The sequence below is a fragment of the Psittacula echo genome, assembly GCF_963264785.1.
Source record: "Psittacula echo genome assembly, chromosome: 11".
Classification (NCBI taxonomy): Eukaryota; Metazoa; Chordata; class Aves; order Psittaciformes; family Psittacidae; genus Psittacula; species Psittacula echo.
Window position 1 is genome coordinate 5,988,888 of NC_137746.1, and position 19,920 is coordinate 6,008,807.

General features: G+C 55.2%; 1 protein-coding gene across 1 annotated transcript; it reads left to right on the forward strand.

Annotated features, from left to right (window-relative positions):
- Window positions 1-5,569: 5,569 nt before the first annotated feature.
- CDX1 (caudal type homeobox 1) lies at window positions 5,570-16,838 on the forward strand (the record flags this gene model as incomplete). Its single annotated transcript, XM_080627352.1, has 3 exons — window positions 5,570-5,996; window positions 16,245-16,390; window positions 16,632-16,838. 3 exons carry the CDS (start codon window positions 5,570-5,572, stop codon window positions 16,836-16,838), a joined length of 780 nt encoding a protein of 259 aa, XP_080483478.1.
- Window positions 16,839-19,920: the final 3,082 nt, after the last annotated feature.

Genomic DNA, 19,920 nt, shown 5'->3' on the forward strand with positions numbered 1-19,920 from the left:
AGCCTGCAAAGGGCAGGGTTCGTTGTTTTGGGATGCTGGGAGAGCCCTGGAGAGCTCTCAGCATCCCGGCAAGCACGCAGCGGCCCGTGCTGTGCTTCCCCAGGGAGCATCCAGGGCTGCGCGCTTTGTTTAGGAGCAGCACATCGGGGTTACAGCAGCTCCTGGGAAAGGCCAGCCCGGAGGAAGCGCCGAAGCCAGAGGGACTCGTGGTGCGAGCGGGTGGGTGGAGGGAAGCAGCGCGGCTACGTCTGCCTCATCCCCCTTCATTGCTCACCTCTATTTTTGGTGCCTGCACCCCCCGTTCATGGACTTCGTGATTCCCCTGGGGCTGGGACAGCTGCAGAGTGGGCTCAGAGCAGCTCCGGATGGAGATTTCCAGCCTTAATAAGCATCATTAAGTGCTAGCGGGGCTTGGGGTCATGCAATGAGATAGGGACACTCCAGGGCATGGTCTGCTCTGGCATCACCTGGGTCAAAGCAGCTCTTCAGGTAGAGCTGGGACCATGGGAAAAAGCTCATATCTCATGCCTGATGTGGAGAAGAGACACCAGGTGACGCACACAAAGATGGGAATGGCTGTGCTGGAGTCAGCAACAGGTCCCATGTACCAAGAGGCAAGAGGCAGGTGGGGAAGAAGAAGCAGATGTTGGCCTTTCCTGCTTCTCTGCAGGTTTAACAAGGGCCAGATTTGCCCTAGCTTCGGTTCCTCCAAATTTCTATCAACTCCAAGCCAGCCCAGGAATTCCAGCTTCGCTCTGATGTGGTATCGAGCCATAGACCACAAGAAAGGAGCAGTGGTTCCAGGGAGCACAGCACCACATCGGTGCAAGCCATACACCGTGGCAGCTGCCAGCACTCACTCCTGGCTGGATCCAGCTCCTTAGACCTGGGGAGGGCTGTTTGGAGGCTTCATCCAGCCCTTTGCAGAGCTCCGCTCTGGCCTCTGGAGGAACCACTACCATGGACATGGTCCTGCTTTACCAGGGTGGCAGTGGGTGACAGCAGTGCCCAGGGAGGAAGGGGAGGCAGAAAGTGCTGTGGTCCTTGCACAGTGACTGTATGGCCAAGCATAATGTGCTGGGGAGCATCCCATGCTGGGGAGCATCCTTCAGCACCAGGAACACCAGCCATGGACATTACAGGGTGACTGTGTCAGGAGGTAGCACTGAGCCATACGCCATGATGTATGCCGACCCATCCCCTTCATCTTCGGGGTTCAGGCACTTGAAGGAAGCTCTAACCAGCAGCAGAGGTTGTTACTCTGCTGCCTTTCCCCACCGTGGGGCCTTTCCCACCTCATCCCACGCATTCTTCCTAACCCCCACGACGAGCCTTGGTATTAAATGTGCTCTATGGAGCCCCGGGAGGTAGCGGCAGGCTCCTGGGTGAATACTAATAGCGATGCCGTCCGGTCGCCCCAGCCTTTCCCACACATCTGCAGTCACTTAATGTGGGAGTCGTTAACCCTCTGTTTACACAGCGCCTGAAACGCGGAGCAAAGCACGGTCAGGATGCTCCCTGCCAAGCCCCAGCCACATTCAGGACTCTGTGTCCCTGTCACAGGCTGCAGGGTGAGGCATCCTCAGCTCCCATCAGCTGCACAGAGAGCGCCCAGCTCTGTGCTGGGGCAGGGGGAATCACATCACCAGCATGTGAGAGAAGGGGCCCTGAGCATGGTGGAAGGCAATGGGAGATGATAGATGTGTCAATGTCCCCTGTATCCTCTTGAGGATAGTCCCAGGGTTTGTGCCATTAGCATTTTACCTGGAAAGCTGATCCAGATCCCTGGGGACCAGCTCTGTAGAGCCATCCTCAGCATGGGGACACAAGTGCCAGCAGAGATGCAGTTCAGGCATGTGGAAAAAGCCAAAGGGCATGTGGAGTCTGCAGTGGGGCTGATGGAGGTGATGCAGGGGGTTGTCCTCTGCAAGAGGGTTGCGCTGATATCTGTTGCCAGAGAGGAGGGGATGCTCTTCGGTGTTCAGCAGAGTGGCTGTGCTTGCCCCGTCCTTCCATTGCTCTCTGGGATGCTGCTCCAAAGGTGTATGGCAGGAATGACGCACAGGAGACATGCTCTGCTCTCCCTTTCCTCCTGCAGCAGGAGGAAAGGCTGGGCTGCGGTGTGTGGGGGGCATCACAGCTCTGGGATGTGCTGGTCAGAGGCCACAAGTTTGCCTTTGAGAGCAACAGGGGCAGGGGAGAGTAGGATGGCCACAAGCCCATGGGGCTGCCAGGGAGTTGGTGGGGCAGGAGGCTCTAAAAGGAAAGGAAAGTGAAGGGGGGCACCTACTCGACCCTCTGCAGGCATCTCCCTGTCCTGCTGAATCCATGGCTGGGTTCAGAGCAAGCCAGGGGACAAGGCAGGGCTTGGTTCCTAGGGTGAGAGCCTCCTGCACGGGAGGAGGAGGTGATGGGGCGCTTTCTCCTGCAAACCTGCTCCATCTGTGATAGCCGCCTGCAGCCTGGCCCCGGGGACCTCCCCGCGCTCCCTTCCCCAGCCCTCCAGCTTCCAGGAGATGGCATCACTCGATCACGGATAGCAGCACCGAGCCCCAGGGAGTGCCTGGGGAGCCCTGGCTGCTCTCCCTCTCTGCTGCATCCGCCTGGTTTCCACCAGGAATCTCAGGGCTGGAGGAGTAGCAGGAGCTCCGCAGGCTGGGTTTGCTGCTGGGGGTCTCTGAGGTGGATGGGGAGGGTACTGTTGTCTCCTATCACCCAGCTGGGGGCCCCTAAAGGTTGTTGCAGCCCCTGACCTTCTCATGTATGGGACCCTGCAGTGGGTGGCATCCTGAGGCACCGAGGGTCACCAGCATCACCCTTCAGGCCCATTCTAGCAGCTTTGGTGAGCCCACAGAGGGGAGCCTCACCTGACTCTTCCCCAGCATAAACTTCACCAACTGTAATCCCCACCAGCAATACACAGGCCAAAGAAAAGGAAAAGAAGGAAGTCATTGTTGGTGGATCTTTATGGCCCAGTTGTCCTCACCTGTGCGCCCACCCCACTCCGGGGAGCTGGTGGCAGGGCTGTGAGCAGGCACTTGGTGATGCTGCACCCCAATGAGCCCTTCACCTGCTGAAGGATGCAGGATATGGGGTGCTGCACCCAGACCCCTTAATTCTTGGTCCTCAGCAGCTGCCTGAGCCCTTGGCCTCAGTTCCAGGGGCTGGGAAAAGAGAAAGGGGGTCCTGGCTGCCCATCACTGCCTGCGGGATACAGCCAGTGGCAAGAATAACCCCAGCATCCCCATCCCCGAAATGCAGCCATCCCTGGGGTGGGACCCAGCAGCCACCTGCCTTCCACCATCTGCTCAGGGGGGAATTTCCTTCTTTTCTTCCTTTTTTCCCCATTTCCTGAACCAGCATCTCTGCTGGCAGGAAGAGGAAGGCCTTGGCTCTCTTGTTTGAAGAAATTCATGACTGTGCTGACACCCTGGGAAAAATCCAGGATAGATGGGGTTATAGAGCACATCAATCAATCTGTGCTGCAGTCTGAGCAGAGATGCTCACTGGGTAGGATATACATGATGGTCACCTTTGTCACTAGCTAGGACAAGGCTGGGCAAGGGGCTGGGGACAGTGGGAGCACAGGAAGGATGCTGCAAATAACTCATCTCTCATGGTACCTCTGGCCTTGCTCAGTGTTAGGAGGCAGATGCGAGCTCTGGGGGTGTTTTCCCATTGCTAGGACTTTACTCCTTTCTTGCAAACCAGGCCCCTTACCTCTTTCCCCATCTCCCCTTGATCTCATCCTGCCTCCCACTTCTTGCAGGGAGCGGATGTGTCACAGGGGCATCCACGTAATCAGGACTGCAATGGGATGAGATGCCCAGGATTGATGCAGAGGTCCACAGCTCCAGGGCTGGAGGTGGCTCCTGGTTGATTGCAGGTTGGGAACAGCAGCAGCCTGGCCTGGCTGTGTCTCGGAGGGCTGCGAGGTGGGTACAACAAGCTCTCACAAAGTCCACCTTGAGCAAACAGATGACAGCAGTGCTGCAGGGGCTCGGGGACATGCTGATCCCTCCATGAGCACGGGAGAGCTCAGGATGCTGTGGGGAGGAAGGGCTGATGTGCGGGTGAGTGGGGCCCCATGAAGCACTCATGCTGTCCCCAACCCACCAGCTAATGCTGGGGACATCGGCCACCAGCAGCAATGTGGCAAGAAATGACTGTGCATTGAATGTACTGAGCTCCTCAAGCCAGAGAGGCTTTGCTGGGATTCTTACCATTTTCCTGTTAAGCCCCACAGATCTCAGGCAATCCCAGGCTGGGAACACTTCCCAGGTTCATATCTGCAATCAGAAAAGCTCTGAAAGTCTCTTATTTTATCCCCTCCTCTCAATTTCATCCTAAATCCCTTTTTTTTTCTGCCTCTTTTTCTCTCCTTTTTTCTGTTCCTTGTTGTCACATTCCAGGCTGTTTATGCCCCAGAAGGGTGAGGACTGAACAGTCCTCTCCCTGCTCATGTTTCCAGCAGGCGAATGGGACGGTGCAGAGAAAAGGGTAGAATTGGCCTTGGAGGAGGTGACAAAACACCCTTCTGAAGCCTCTGTGGGGCTGTGCTTGAGTTCGAGGAGAAAAAGCCAGCCTGTAAGTGATGACTGTGACTACACAGTGGAGGCCAGCACAGCCGGGGGTGACACAGCTTCACCAGGCCTCGTTTCTGCTTGGTTTTCCCTATCAGAAAACATGGAGATGGTTTTGCTTCTTAAGGGAGAAAACAGGTGAGGAACAAGGAACAAGTGAGGTTCCTCAACTGTGGAACAACCACAGGGTCACAAGCCCCTCGGAGCTGTGTCAGAGCCCAAGGACTACCCATTGGGTCCATGGTGGGGCATACCCTCTGCACACAGCTGGCTCTGTCCATCTGTCCTGCTCTCTAAGGCTGATCTTTGCTATAGGGGTTGGAGGGATGGGTTTGCCTTGGATGCAGTAAACACAGGAGCACCCAGCACCTTCCCTTCCCACCAGACCCCCTTTTCCCGTATCAGTTGGATGCTGCTGCCAGGCATGGGAAAGCAGCGCAATGAAGCATGGGTTTGATACCCCCCAACATCAGTGCTGATGGCAGGCACAGCCCAGTTTGTCCTCTGCCCATAACCAGGCTTTAATAAAAGAGCTTTTCCCAAGGCACCCTCCTTCTGGGGTACCGATGGCTGCAGGGATGGGGTGTGCTCCCTTGGGGCATCCTCATGGGATGTGTCCCCAGATCCAGCTGCTACAAAGGGACCATATACGGGGTCCCCGGTGCTCCCAGGGGTCACCCAGTGCCTTGTCCCTGCTGCAGCTGGGGTGGGAGGTTTGCATTGTCCCCCCTCACCCGCTGGGGTTCCTGCACTTTGAAATGCAAACCTGCCTTTCAATGCAAATGCTGGGAGAGGTTGGGCCCAATAAAAGCCTGTGGGCAGGGAGGTGCCTGGCCCCAGGACACAGCTCCCCAAGGCGCCCAGGTGAGTGGTGGAGAAGGAGGAGCAGCCACCTCCCGCCAAACCAAACCCAACCAAACCGAGCCCAAGGCGGCCGCAGTCGGCGGCACGGCGGTGCAGCATGTGCATGGAGCCGGCCAGGGAAGATGTATGTAGGTTATCTTCTGGATAAGGACACCAACATGTATCCCAGCCCCGTCCGGCACCCCGGCCTCAACCTCAACCCACAGAACTACGTGCCGGGGCCGCCTCAGTACTCGGACTTCGCCAGCTACCACCATGTGCCGGGGATTAACAACGACCTGCACCACGGGCAGCCGGCAGCCGCCTGGGGCTCTCCTTACACCCCTGCCAAAGAGGACTGGCATTCCTATGGGACCCCTGCTACGCCTTCCACTGCCAGCCCCGGGCAGTTTGGATTCAGCCCCCCAGATTTTAACCCCATTCAGCCCCCAGGCTCTGGACTCCTGCCTCCACCCATCAGCAGCTCGGTCCCCCAGCTCTCCCCTAATGCCCAGAGGCGCACCCCATACGAGTGGATGAGGCGCAGCATTCCCAGCACCAGCAGCAGCGGTAAGGAAAACCCCTCAGCACTGCTCCCCTGCGTCATCCTCGGGATTGAAGCCCTGTGGGGCCGGATCCTGCTCTATGGCTTTCCCTCCCCAGGGCATGCTCCTGCCTTCACCATGGCACCTGGCCTCAAGCTGCAGGGGGACCCCACCACTATGGTGGCAGGGGCTGAGGATGGGCAGGGAGCGCACTGTCCTTCCGTGCTGTTGACAGATGGGGTTCTATGGCTGGAAAGTCCTTTTCCCAGCCAGTCTCTGCTCCTGCACCCCTGCCCTTGCCTGGTAGGATGAGCAGAGCCAGAGACAACACAGATCCTGGGGCTCAGCAGTCCCAAGGGGGGTTGGATGAGGTGCCTTGTATGTGCAGGGGTGAGCGTGTGGGGCTGCGGCTGTGCATGAGTGTGAGCTGGCATGCAGCTCCATGTGAGAGCCCAAGGTATGGGGATGTGCAAGGTGCCTGATGCTGCGTGCATGTGTACTCTGTGTGTGCATGTGTGCAGGGACGGTACCGTATGTGTATATGTGGAGGGAAGGTGCCACATGTGCTCTGTGTGTGTGTGTGTAAGGTGTATTCAGCACACATGAGGTGCTGTAGGCTCTGTGTATGTGTAAGCAGCATGTGTGTATGGGGCTTTGCTGTGTAGATAGTGTCACCGAGCGTGTATGGGGGATGCTACACGCTCAATGTGTGCACACAGTGCTGTGTGTGCATGGTGTGTGCAAAGCGTGGTGCCTTTGGGAGCAGTGCCACGTGGAGGGTGCATGGGGGTGCTCCAGGAGCAGCACAACTGCGTGTGCATGTGCACAGCATGTGGGTGCCCTGCACCCCACAAACAGGTACCCCCCTCCTCTCCCTACTGCTGGTGTGCTGTCCACGGGGTCCTGTCCCCATGTCCCCGGGCTCCTGTCCCTGCTGAACTCCTGACCTAGGGCCAGGGGGAAGCGTCTGGGTGACCCCAGCCCCCTGCCCTTGGGGCCCTGCTGCCCACTTCAAAGGCACTGGGCAGATCCCCCTTGGGGACAGCCCAAATTGACAAGGGCTTGCCTTTGTCATGGAGATGGTGGCCGGCTCCTTTGGCAGCGAGGTGAGGTGCGGGGCCCTTTGTCCTGCCCTGCCCGTGCCCTTTCATCTCCCCCTCCAGGCTGTGATCCCGCTGCCAGCCCAGCCGGGGACCTCTGCCCACCAGCCCTGCCTGGACCTGCCACCCCTGTCCCTCTCTTGTGCTGGCCATGAGCTCTGTTGAGCACTGCTGAGGCCGAACTCACTACAGGAGTGGCTGTGGGCATCTCCTGGGGGCAGGTTTGCTTTCGGTTACTGCCGCCCCATATCCCTGGGGTAAGGGCTCTCTGTTTGCAAAGTGTCTCTAATTTTAGGCTTGTTTCTGGCTCCCTGCTGATCAAGACCCATGTAGAGACCCTCGTGTGAGGGGCTTGTGCAGATGTGCCTGGGGTCTTCCAGCATGAAATATAGCTTCTCCTATTTGCCCCTTTCATGTGACAGGGATGAGGCTGTCCCAGCAGGACCAGTGGCTGTAGTGGAGCAGACAGAACATCCCAATAAATGGAAAAAAACAGCCTGGGTCCAGAAAGCAGAGAGGAGAGGCAGGCTGGTGCTTCCTGGCCCATTTTAACCACTGCATAGACCTATCTGGGGGAAATGTCTCCTCCCATACCCAGTGATGGAGACCCACAGATGTGCCAGGGCTTGGGGTTTTCCTCTGTCCTGGGATGGAAGTGTGGGTGATCCTGCAGCCCCCCAAGCCGCTGGGACACCCCCACTTCTGCAGGCTTTGTAGGTCTGAACATCTCAGTTTCTTCTGAGGAAAGAGGTGGGAGGGAAAATTAATGAGAGGAGAAAGAAAGACATCAGCACAGCTCTGGTGTGGATCAAGGGCATGGCTTTACACCCAGCAGTGGGCCTGAGATAAAACTGGGGCTTGAAAGTGCCTCTGATTGAGTTAGATGACAATTGAGTTGATTCAATTCTGGAAAGCTATCATTAGTTGCTCAGTTTGTATCTCTTAGATTAAATACATACAAAAGGGACAAGTAGATCAGCCTTGTTCTCCTTGCATACGGAGGAGGAGCTACCCTAGCAAAGCCACAGTGATGCAAGGAGGGGTGCTGGGGTGAAAGCCCCTCTCTTGTGGTGCTTCCTTAGAATGGATGACCAGCGAGATCCCTTTCTAAGGCATTTGCAGATGAAGGACCTGTCCTTGCATCCCTGCTGGCTCCAAACCCAGTGCTGCTGGTGCTAAGCAACCGCAGGATTAGACCATGGTGGGACTATGTGCTGGGAGACAGTGGGATGCAGCTTGTGTTTTCCAGGGCTGCCCATCAAATATAAAAAGAGCTCTTCTCCATTCAACTTGAAAGACAGCAGGGCAGAGATGGGTTTGACAGAGATAGGGGTGGAATTCTGAGATGAATCACTTTATTGAAATCAATAAACTGGACTTTAATCAGTGTGGATTGATTAACAACCCATCTCACTGCAGTGGGAATAGGAAATGAATACGCAGTTCTTTTGCTATAAATATCAACAGTTTCATTGCGAACGCCATAAATCATAATACTTCAGAGGGTTGTAAATTAAGGTTCCCTCTCTGTCTTGCCTTGTATAAACAGCTCTTGGCCATAGTTTGAAAGCTGTTGGGAATGAGCTATGCGGTGGTAACAGAAGACTTTGCACAGGGAATATGAGTGTGTTGGGGCTTCTGCAAATGCAATCCAGAAGCTGAGAGAAACCAGCGAGCAATCTCCCAGTGATTCATGGCAGTCGGGCTTTACAGGGAGTGACTCTATATACCTGCTGCTAAATACGTGTGTGCTTCACCCAGCTGAGCCAAGGTAACCCTGCAGCAGAAGGGACTGCAACACCAGAGGGCCAGTGCTGGAAATAAGGACTTGGAGGGGCCCAAGCTGGAAGATTGGCCTCATTTCTCCCTCCGATGTCACCTCTTTTTCGCTCATAAATTGTTCATGAGCAGCGTGGCAGAGCCTCAGCTTCCTCCTTATTCACAATTATTTGCAAACTTCCCTGTGAATTACACCCCGGCTCTATAAAAAGCTCAGGAAGGCGCTGGAGGCAGCGGCTGCCTGGACTTTGAAATTCACCCTTTGCTCGTTAGTTATGCAAATCCTCAGATACTGCCTCGGGTCTGGCTTTTAGGTCACTAATCGACCTGGGGCTGCAGGGCTAAATATTGCAAGCGAAAGTGCAATTGGGGCATCCCTTGGAGAGGTGAATGTGCTCATGGAGGGCTTCAGGTGGCATCAGTGCCCATGGTGCCCGGGCACGATATGGGGTGATGGAGAGCAAATAGTGATGCTCTGAGCATGGCGAGTGGCTATTTGCTGGGTGTGCAGTTTTCCATCTCAGTTTTCCTATTTTCCAGGTTTATTTGTTGCCCTAATGAGATCCATGAAAACTGGAGGAAAGACAAAAAACCCCAGTAATGAGATAGAATCATTTTCCCTGGACAGGCAGGGCTCATGTGTACATTTTGAGGTGATGATGGTAGCTGGAGGGCAGTGTGTTTCCCCAGTCAGTCCCTGCAGGGGGTGGGGGACCCCTCTTTAGGAGATGGTTGTTCTCTGTAAGACTGTTTGCTCCCCCAGGTCTCTCGGTGTGTGCATGCATCAGGCCCCATCAGTCTTCTCCCCTTGAATTATTAACCCACAACCTGCTTCTGGCCCCCGGTGGGATTTGTTGCCTGCTCAGCCTGCTGGCCAAGGTACAGGCTCTCAAACTTTCCTAGAATTGACTTTCCTTGAACAAAAAGGGCTTCCCTGGAGCACTGGCAGTACCTACGTGATGGGCTTGGCCAGCTAATACCCCAGGATTAGCAGAGGGACACTTTAAACCTCTGGTCAATGACAGATATTTCCTACAAGGGGACCCTTCAAGGACGCTTACTCCAGTGCTGTTAGCTTTGAGATTGTCTGGATAAGGGGATGGATTCTTCCACCCTTTATGCCTCATAGTAAGGATGGGCTGAGCTCTATTGGGTTGTAAAGGGGGTGAGGAGTCCTGGTGAGCAGATGGGACCACCGGCACCTTGCTGTCCTCTTCCTGCCACAGCCAGGCCAAATCCAGCTGGGTGACAGAGCTGGATGCGCTGGATCCAGGCTCAGTGCCATGGGGCTGGTGTGAAGATGATGCTCTGAAAGGGGCTGTTCCCAGCCTGCATGTGCTGGCCAGCCCTGGCTGCCCTAGCGCGGTCTTTGACCCGGCACAGGAGCCTGGTTGGCAGCGCTTGGCTCAGCGCTCGTAAAACCATGGGAGCAACTGAAAGAATCTGCCGGTTGCCAAAATAAAGGGTTGAATCACTGCAGGGCTGGGAAATGCCACAACGCCCAGCCTCGGGGTTGAAGCATCTCCTGTCGTATTGCCCTGTGTCCAAGAACACGGGGTTGGGATTAGGAACCACCGGCTCACTGCAGCCACCAGCAACCTGCTCCTCATCCCCTTGGGGTTTGCAGCTCCTGGGAGGAAGATGAGGCTTGCAGGAGGGGTGGCTTTGCCCATGGGTGTGGGTGCAGATCTTGCCCCATCCTGCTGTGCCAGCAGTACGGAGCCCAGCCAGGGCCAGCCTGTGCTCCTGTGCACCGGTCTGTGCTTCCCGAATCCAGCTCTTCACCCAAATGATTCTGCCCCTTCCCAGCAGCCAGGCTGACCTGCATGTCTGTGCCACGCACCAAGCCCCAGTATGTGCCTCATGACTCCACCAGCCTTCGGGCATGCAGCCACACTGACTTACAGCAAAGCTTCTTTGGAAGCACCCAGCTTGATCCTCTGTGCAGGAGGCTACAAAGCCGTCAGGTCAAGCGACGTGGTTTTGAAAGAGAAGCATTGCCAGCGCACAACATACCAACCTGAATCAGGTTTTATCCCTTGTGGGTGCCCATGGGAGTGTTGCTGTTGCTCTGAAGTCCTTGGCACCAGAAAAAAATCCCCAGGTTGGGACAGTGTCAGGCAAACAGCCATGCACGGAGCTACCCTGGGGGTAGGAGGGTTGCTGGGACCCTCAGCACCCTCAGGCATAGATGAGTCCTGCCTTCAACCCTGAGGGCTGAAATGCTCATTTCCCCAACTTGGAGCTGGGAGAGACTTGGTAGGGTCTGTTCGGTATGGATTCATCCATCCTCCCTTCCTTCCGTCATCCCTTTCCTCCGCAGTACAGAGACATTCAATATGCTGGGGGGCGTGTGGCTCTTCTCACCCAGTTTTTGACACCCAGCAGTTGTCTATATCCAATGCCCTTTGTCAGAGGAATGATCTCAGGCAGGGATCTGGGGAAGGATTGCCTTCTGGAGGGGTTCGTTTCTCACTGGTGGTGATGAAGCAATCCACATGGCTCTGGTTCTTTACCCCGTGTTGGTCCTCCCATCCATCACTCCTCTGCTTCCTGTGGCAGAGGAGAAATAGCTGATGATATTGAAGCATGCACGGAAGGGGGAAGGCTTGTGAAAACCCTGACTTGCACGTTCCCAGCATTCAGGGAGGGTGGGGGGATTGGGTTTATCCCCCTTCCAGACCACAGAGGAGCGTGGGTGCTTTGGGGAGGCTGCTAAGCAGGAGGGGAAATGAGGAGAGCAAGCAAGTGTGGGGCAGGGGGGCAGAGGGAGGTGTCAGTCAGTGCAGACTTCGGGATTCCCATTGCCAGTGGGTTTAGGGACAGTGAAATGCACTGGGCTGTGTGTCCCGAGCAGCAGCATCACTGCTGCACGGCACGGCTGCTGTCACTGCTGCTCGGCAGAGGGAGCATCGACCCCTGCTCACAGAGGCAGCTGGAGCACATCTGGCTGCCAGATGAGTGTGGCTCCAGCCAGCCTGGAGGCTCCTGAGCTTCAGGAGCTGACCCCAGCCCTCTCCTGGGTCTGTGGTCTCTGTCATGGGGCATTGCTCTGCTGTCCCTTTGTTTGCAGGGAGGAGGATTTCCCCTCCTGAAGGAAGGTGCCCAAAGTCCCACAAGTCCCAAGGCTTTGACCCTGGGACTCCACTCTGGCTCAGAGCTACTTATGTGCCTCAGTTTCTCCACCCATAGCATTGCCTAATCTGTGGCAGAAGTGTGGAAAAGTTTTCCTTGATGCTTTCCCTGTGGAGGAATGGCAAACCCTGATAGAGCACTGATTCTTCTGGGGTGGGAGGATTTAATTCTTTCCAGGAAGATGCTGCTCATTCAGAATGAAGCAGCTTTATCTTGGAGAGAAAGCCCCCATCCCAGTGATGAGGGAAGAGACACCCCATCTTGCTGCACTTTAACTCCAGTGTGGACAAGTTCTTCCCTTGGTTCTCACCAGTGATGGGACTTTCTCACCTGGTGCTTCTCAGCATTAGAATCTTGTAGTGCCATCAGATAGTGTGGAGCCAGGTACACAGTACAGATAGACAGGCAGACAAGACTGTACTGATGGAGCCAGTGCATGCCCAGAGCTCTGCCAGGAAGGTGCCACCACGCAGGGCAGCTCCAGGATCACATTGCCCAGGCTCTTCCCACCAACCATGCAAGGAGCCGTCGTGCAATGGGGCGTGCAGAGCCACCCAGCAGCCTGGCACCTCTGTCCCCCACGCCAGCACCTCCTGTCCAATGTGTCCCCAGGCCTCCACAATGGGGCACAACACCCAGCACCATGATGGGCTCTCCTGTTGGTACCTCTACAAGTGGGTCAGGACTGCCCTGATCAGAGCCCTAATGGCTGCACAGTGGCTCCCTGCAGAGCCAGGGTTTGCTGCTGCTGCAATTTGGAGCTGCTTTGACCTGTGAAATAGAGACCTTTGGGAAAGCCATGCGGGTTTATGCTCCTCACTTCTGGCAGCCGCACTGCTCCTGCTGTGTCTGGGAGGGCTGTGTATTGTGGATGAGGATCCTCTGTTCAGAGATGGCCTGATCCCCTCTTAGCCGTGCTGGGTGCATCGCTCTGTGGGACTGGGAAAAGAGAAGTTCCAAATAACACACATCAGCTTCTGCTCCTTCACTGTTTTCCGCCTCCTCCCAAGGTGCCACAGCCACCCCATGGTCACTTTCCTTCCTGGTTTGAACCAGTCCCTTCCCACCTGTTCTTGGAGCTCCTCAATAGCCTCAAATACCCCATATTACCTGTTAGGGTGTTTGGGGCACAGTTTCTTATTGAAAGCACCCTTTGGGCACAGCAGCACTGGAGAGGGGGAATTACCATCTGTCTGACAGGCTCCACCATGGCCATGAGGGTGCAGAGCCCTGGATGATGGGCACAAGGATCTAGTTGGATTTATCCTTTCCCTGCCAGGCTCCTGACCCAGTCCAGGGCAGGAGCTCCATCCCTGGGGCAGGGATGCCATGGGGAGTGGATCCAGGCTGGGGTTGGGAACCTGTCCCCCCACGTGTGTGAGAGCATGAGTGCATGTGCGTGTACACTCAGGAGCGCTTCCCTTGGGGTTTGCACAGCACATTAAAGCTGTTCCCTTATCTAATCACGGCTCAGGTGAGTGCTATTAGGGTTATACATTAACAGTAGTAACGATACCCTCTCCCCACGCAGCCATTGGCCCTGCCTTGATCCCAAAGCCGAAACCACTCCCACTCCCACTGGCCCTGTGGATGGCTCCGTTTGGCTGCCTGAGCAGTTCCTTTGCCTGGGCTTTGGGGACAAGCAGGAGGCACTTTAGATGCCTATGAGGGCTGAAAGGGTCCAGCCGCTGTGCTAGGAGGCATCACCAGCACTTTGGCCCCTGTTCATCCCAACCATGCTCCCTCCTGCTGAAGCAGCTCCGGGTTATCGTGCCTGTGGGACAGCTTGGTCCACATCCACTGGACTTCCCTGGAAATGTGAGAGTGGTTCCATTCCTTTGCTCAGCCATGCTCCCCACGGCAGTGCCAGAGTTTCCCCATAGGGATGAGGGCTCCTCATAAGGAGCTTGTCTGAATTTCCTCTTTCCTTTCACAGAGCCATAAAAAATCTCCAGGAGAGAGTTAAGTGTAACCCAGCATTCATATTCAAGGTGGTTGAATTATTCATTGTCAATAGTATTTCTTGAGAATCCTTTTCTTTATCTTGTGAATCACTCTCAATACATTCCCGAATACAGCAAACATCCGAAACCAGCAATTAGTTGAGATTAATAACTTTCCATCACTGGCTTGGTCAGGAGATCTCTGCTTTGAGTCTTTGCTATCTTATACTGGGCATCAAGAGACTGGTACCAGCTCACACACTAAAGACTCACCAGCACAGCCGGTAGCTATCAGACCAGAGGCAAAGCACAGGCTTCCTCAAGGATGAAGAGGGAAAGGGAATTACAAAGAACAGGCTGTGATGGATCTATTTACAGCTGCAGCATAATTCTTGCTGAAATTCATGGCATATGTGGTATTCACAAACCGCCTTATTTCTTTATTCTTTAATTTTTTTTTCACATTATCTGTCAATTCCTTTGCTTTCCAGCTGTGTTTTTTTACCACAAGCAGCGGTATTCAAATAGCAACATTGCAAATAAGATCATTTTTAAGTCATTATCTCTTCAAAAAAGGTTTCTGCTTTCAAATGAAAGTGAAAAAAAAGACAGATTTCTATGAGAAAAAAAAGCCTTGTAGGAGTCCCTGATCCCGGAGCTGACAGAGGAGCCTGGTTTCTCACGAAGCTGCTAAACCTTGCATCAATCTCCACCGGCGCATCTGGTTTATTCTGTAACTCCCTGGGAATCGCTGTGGTTGTGAATTGAGCCCAGGTCCCTCCTGGGCTGGGATGCAGGATCCTTCTCACACTGATGAGCCCTTCTCCATGGGATGGACAGGGACCCAGTGGGAGAGCAAGAATGTGGGGTCCCACATGTGCAGGGTGCCCTGGTATCACTCCAGCCCAGCACTGTGCCGTGGTCAGGTTTGTTCTGAGCTGCCAAAGAGGAGACAAGAACCCAGCAACACTGTTGTGGACCCCTCGCACATGAAACCACTGTGTTTCAGCTGTGTGTCTGCAGACATCTCCATACACATCTTGCTCAATCAAATCACCTTTCTTACCCTGTTTTTGTCTTCAGTCACCCTGTGTGGCCAGAGGCAGGCTTGCTCTCAGTGGTAGTGAGAAGGGATTAGGTGTTCACTTCTATACAGCCCTAGGATGAACTGAGCTCCACACTCTGAAGCAGTGATTGAATTCATCATATCCCTGAAGTATGAGTTAGTGGCTAAAGACTGGAGGTCTGGTTTCTATTTCTGGCCATGTTGCAGCCTTGTTATGTTCCTACCTTCCTTCAAGCTGGAGAGCTTCACTGCTTCTTGGGGACCACACTGGACTTCCAACCATCACCCTACACTCACATCATGCTGAGCCCATGCCAGCACCTCCAGGAGCAATGGCAGGAGGACACAGAGAGTGCCATAGTCATGGAAATTGGGTGCTAAATTGAATCATGGGGCTGCTGCTTTTGTGCCTGGGAGCACGGGGTCAAGTCCCAGCAGGGCAAGACATCTCTTGTGCCCACCCCAGCTCCCACTTGCACCCAGGGGTGCTTCTACAGGTGGTTTACCAGGACCTTTGCTGTCCCTTGCTTGTTTAGTAGAAAACCAACTGCCTTTTGCATCCCAAGGGATGCTGTGAGGGAAATGACCCCAAGGGAGCCCCTCTCCCACTCACAGCGTACCATGGCCGTGGATTGTCCTCTCTCCAAAGCTCTTTTACATTTATCATTCAGCATAAGAGTGTCTTAGGAGAATCCCCACCTCCTTGCAACGAGGAAGAGGGAGAGAAATAAAATTGAGTTGGTTGAGAAACACATTTGCAGCCTGGGGGTTGGAGTTCTGCTCTGTGGAGATTCTCTGATGTCTGATTAGAGTCAAGTCTACTGTGGAGCCTCTGAAGCACAGCTTTGCTCTACACCACCCAAACTCCTGCTTCCACTAGGGATGGTATCGCTGAGGCTTCTCAATGTCCTCAGCTCACCACAGGGCTTGTAGCTCCTCTTGGGGACAGTGTCTCATGGCACATGGGATTTATGGTCCATCTTCTCAGGATGCCTTTGAATCCCTCCTGCTCTTTCCACCAAGCAATCTCCCCAAAGCCCAGGTACTTTCCAACATGGAAACACACCCTGATGCTTACCAGGATAAGCATTAAATCTAGTAGGAGTCTCCCGACTGGTCCCCAGGGCATTGCTATGCTTCTCTTCATCTCTCCACGGGTGGTTGTGTATCTCCTCTGCGCCCCTGGGGATGAATCAACCCTTCCACTGCTCCCTTTTTTCCCTCATGCCCTGCTCTGCTCTCTCTGCCAGGCAAAACCAGGACGAAAGACAAGTACCGGGTGGTGTACACGGACCACCAGCGCCTGGAGCTGGAGAAGGAGTTCCACTACAGCCGCTACATCACCATCCGCCGCAAGGCTGAGCTGGCTGCTGCCCTGGGGCTCACCGAGCGGCAGGTCAGTGCTGCAGCATCCCAAATAGCCACATCCAGTCAGAGATGGGGCTGGGGAGGGGAAGGGATGCAGCCCAAGCAGGCAGTGCTGGTCTCACCTTGCTCCACAGACCTCCCTTCTCTTCCAGACTGTGGGATACCCTCCTTGCCCCAGGGGGACCCTGAGGGTTGTCATCATCTGCATCCATCCCCGTCTCTGCCGTCCCCATCTCTGCCCCATCTCTGATATCTTTGTCCTTCTGCAGGTGAAAATCTGGTTTCAGAACAGGAGGGCAAAAGAGAGGAAGGTGAACAAGAAGAAGATGCAGCAGCAGAGCCAGCCCACCAGCACCACCACACCAACCTCACCGGCCGTCAGCACCCTGGGACCCATCGGGGGCCTCTGCAGCAGCACTGCCCCGAACCTTGTCTCCTCATCTCCACTGACCATCAAGGAAGAATTCATGCCTTAATCCCCTTCACCAGCTATAGACTCCAAGAGATAAGCACTATGCAGCAGAGCCCAGCCAGCCCATGTGCTCTGAAAAGTGACAGCCCCTTCCCAAAGACATGATGGGCCCTGGCTGAGCCAATGAGGTGGGCAGCGAGGCTGGGCAAGGTGGCACCGGGACCATCCCAAGGGGCTGGTGGGTTCTCTCCTATGTAAAAACCATAGGGTAGGTAGTATTGCTCTGCCGTGGACACACACACAGGTCTGGTCTCTAGTACTTGTAGCTCAAAGCAAGATCCTAACATCAGCAGAAGGAAGGGGGTGGTGGAGGAGGCTGACTTTCCGGTGGTGCTCCAAGTGGAGCTGGTAGGATGCTGCCTTGTGTCCTTCTGCCCGATGCTTTTGGAGCAGTTCGAACAAGACTGGACTGAAAAGAGACCTGGCTGAACTCAAGGCAGAACAAGTTTCTGATGAGCTGGTCTCCTGGATCTGCTGTGCTGGGAAGGGGGCTGCTGAAGGCAGAGCAAGTTGGGCTGCGGGAGCCAGGCAGGACTCTTGGCTGCAGGACCTGTTGAGGGACTCCTTCAAACCATGGTGATGGTGATGAGCCGGAGCACGTCCTTGGCAAGAGGCCCAGCACATCCTCACCCACATTCCCCCCTATCTGTAGTGCCCATTCCTGTGCTCCCAGCTCTGCCCCTGCAGCCACAAAGAGACACACAGAGATGCATCCAGAAGCTCTGGTGCGCTGGCTGTGCCATGGCAAAGCAGCACTGCACCATCCTCTACCTGCAGCACAGAGAGGAGCGAAAGGGACTAGGCACAGGCACATGGGTGCCAGACCACTTTGCTGAGCCCTGAGACCACTTTCCTGTAGGGAATAGGAGGAGAATGTGAAGGCTTGCCACTGGGACATGATGCAAGAACCAGACCCAGCTCCAGAAGGGCCGATACCAGGAGAGCTTTAAGGTGCTTCTCCTAAGGACAGCAACCACCAAGGGCACTGGGAGCTGCTGCCAGGGTGGGCAGGGGGTGTCTCAGGCAGAGGAAGGGCTGGCACATGCTCTGGTGTTCGGTGATGGAGAGGTGGTTTCCAGAAAGACAGAGGATTTTCTTCAAAACCCAAAGGACTGCGGGTTTTGTTCTCCCTGTCTGCCCCATCCTCCATGCACTGCATCACCTCTTGCCTGCTGTGTGTCGGTAACTTTTCCTGCTGGTGAACTGCAGCTGAAATGTCCCTTTATCCTGCTGGGTCCTGACCACTCTATTGGCCTGGGTTAACTTACAGCCCAGTTTCAAATGCCTCAAAGGCCACAGAGTGCAACTGGGACACAGGAGGGTCTGCAGCTCCTGGGCTGCGGCTTCCCAAGACAGACAGGGAGGAGGAAGCACAACCATTGCATGGCCTTTCCCAGCACCATCTCTCCAAGCTCCAGAAACGTGGAGCAGCAGACATTCCCTTGCTGCCTGCAGAGCACCCTCACATCACACCCAACACTGCTTGTGCACTGCATCCGTCGGCTGCGCTCTCTGCTGCCAGCCTCTCATCCCTCCCACCATGTCCTGGCCCAGAAAACAAGGTATCCAGGCACGTTCTGGGTTTTACAAGCGGGTCCCTGCCGTCCTACTGTGCCCACAGCCCTGCTCCATCCCCTGTGGGATTTGGGTCTCCCTCCATGGGGGCAGGTGACACCTCCATCAGCCACCACTGCCAGCTGCGCGCAGTGGTGAGGATGATGTTTGCCTTGGCTCGGGACTTTGGCTCAGTTTATGTGTATATAAGGCAGAACTGGTTTTCCTTTTTATATTTTAGGCATCGGTGACAATAAAAGCAAGCAGGAATTCTGTGGGTTTGTTGCTGTTTCCTCCCAGCCTATGGTGCTGTGGCACAGGGAGGATGCCAGCCCCAGGGTCTCACCAGCACTGACGCTCATGAGACCAGACCCACTGAAATGGAATGGATGGATGGATGGACAGTTGGATGGATGGATGGATGGATGGATGGGTGGATGGATGGATGGATGGATGGATGGATGGATGGATGTCTTGGCACAGCAGCCTTGTCCCTGTAACATGCAGTGTGCCCATCCCATAAGGATATTGCTGGCAGTGATATGGCCCATACCATTGTATGGCACAGCCACATCCCATTGTCACCAAGGGAGGTGGCTGTGCTGGGCAACCCATCACCTCCAAACTCACAGCCCTGGGGGCAGCCAGGGAAAGGGTGAGGCCAGGCTTGGGCTGCTGGAGGCCAAAGAACAAGGCCAGCTGCCCACGGAGGACGTGGCCACCTCCCATTGGTGCTTCCTGGCCTCTAATCTCATTTTATGGCTGTTGATGGGCTGAATATCCTCCTTGTCCAAGAAGAGCAAACAGAGAATGAGGATGTGAGATAGTGCCTGGGACAGCTGGCATCGGTGCCTGACACTGTCCTCTCTCCATCCCAGTCACGTCCTCCTGCTCCTGTTGGGCACTGAGCATGCGGCTGCCCTCAAATCACTGCCCAGAACAGTTCCTCCAGCCCCAGAATGTTCCAAGTGTTGCCTGGGAAGAGGTGGGGGGGGGTTGTGACCAGATACCTGGGCAGGACAGGCTGTGGAGGGACACCTGATGCAGGATAAAGTCCTGTGGGTGGAGGAGATGGAGGAGCAGGAGCAGGATGAGGTGGCATTGCAGAGACAGGCACAGAGCAAAGGGTTTCTTCCTGACCTTGTGAGTGCAGCTGCACCTCCCACTGCACCCTGGTGACTCCGTGCTCACCAGCATGGCTCCTGGGCAGCCCATGGCATGGGACCACCACCTCCTTGCATCTCTGCAGGGGGATGTGGGGCATCAGGAGCTAAAACAGGCTGAGGAGGCGAACACAATGAAGCTGGTGCTGTATGGGAAAAGGGATGAGAGTGGATGGGCCACCTGCACAAAGATCTGGGCTGGAGCGGGGAGACTGGGGTCACTTCTGCATGGAGACTCCATCATGGTCCCCATGCCAAGGGCTGGATCCTCCATATGCATCTTCCTCCCGCATCCAGCTTTGCCTGCCTTTGACATCCGATTTGTCATTGCCACATGGGGACTGGCCAGTGGGATCCAGCCCTGGCAGG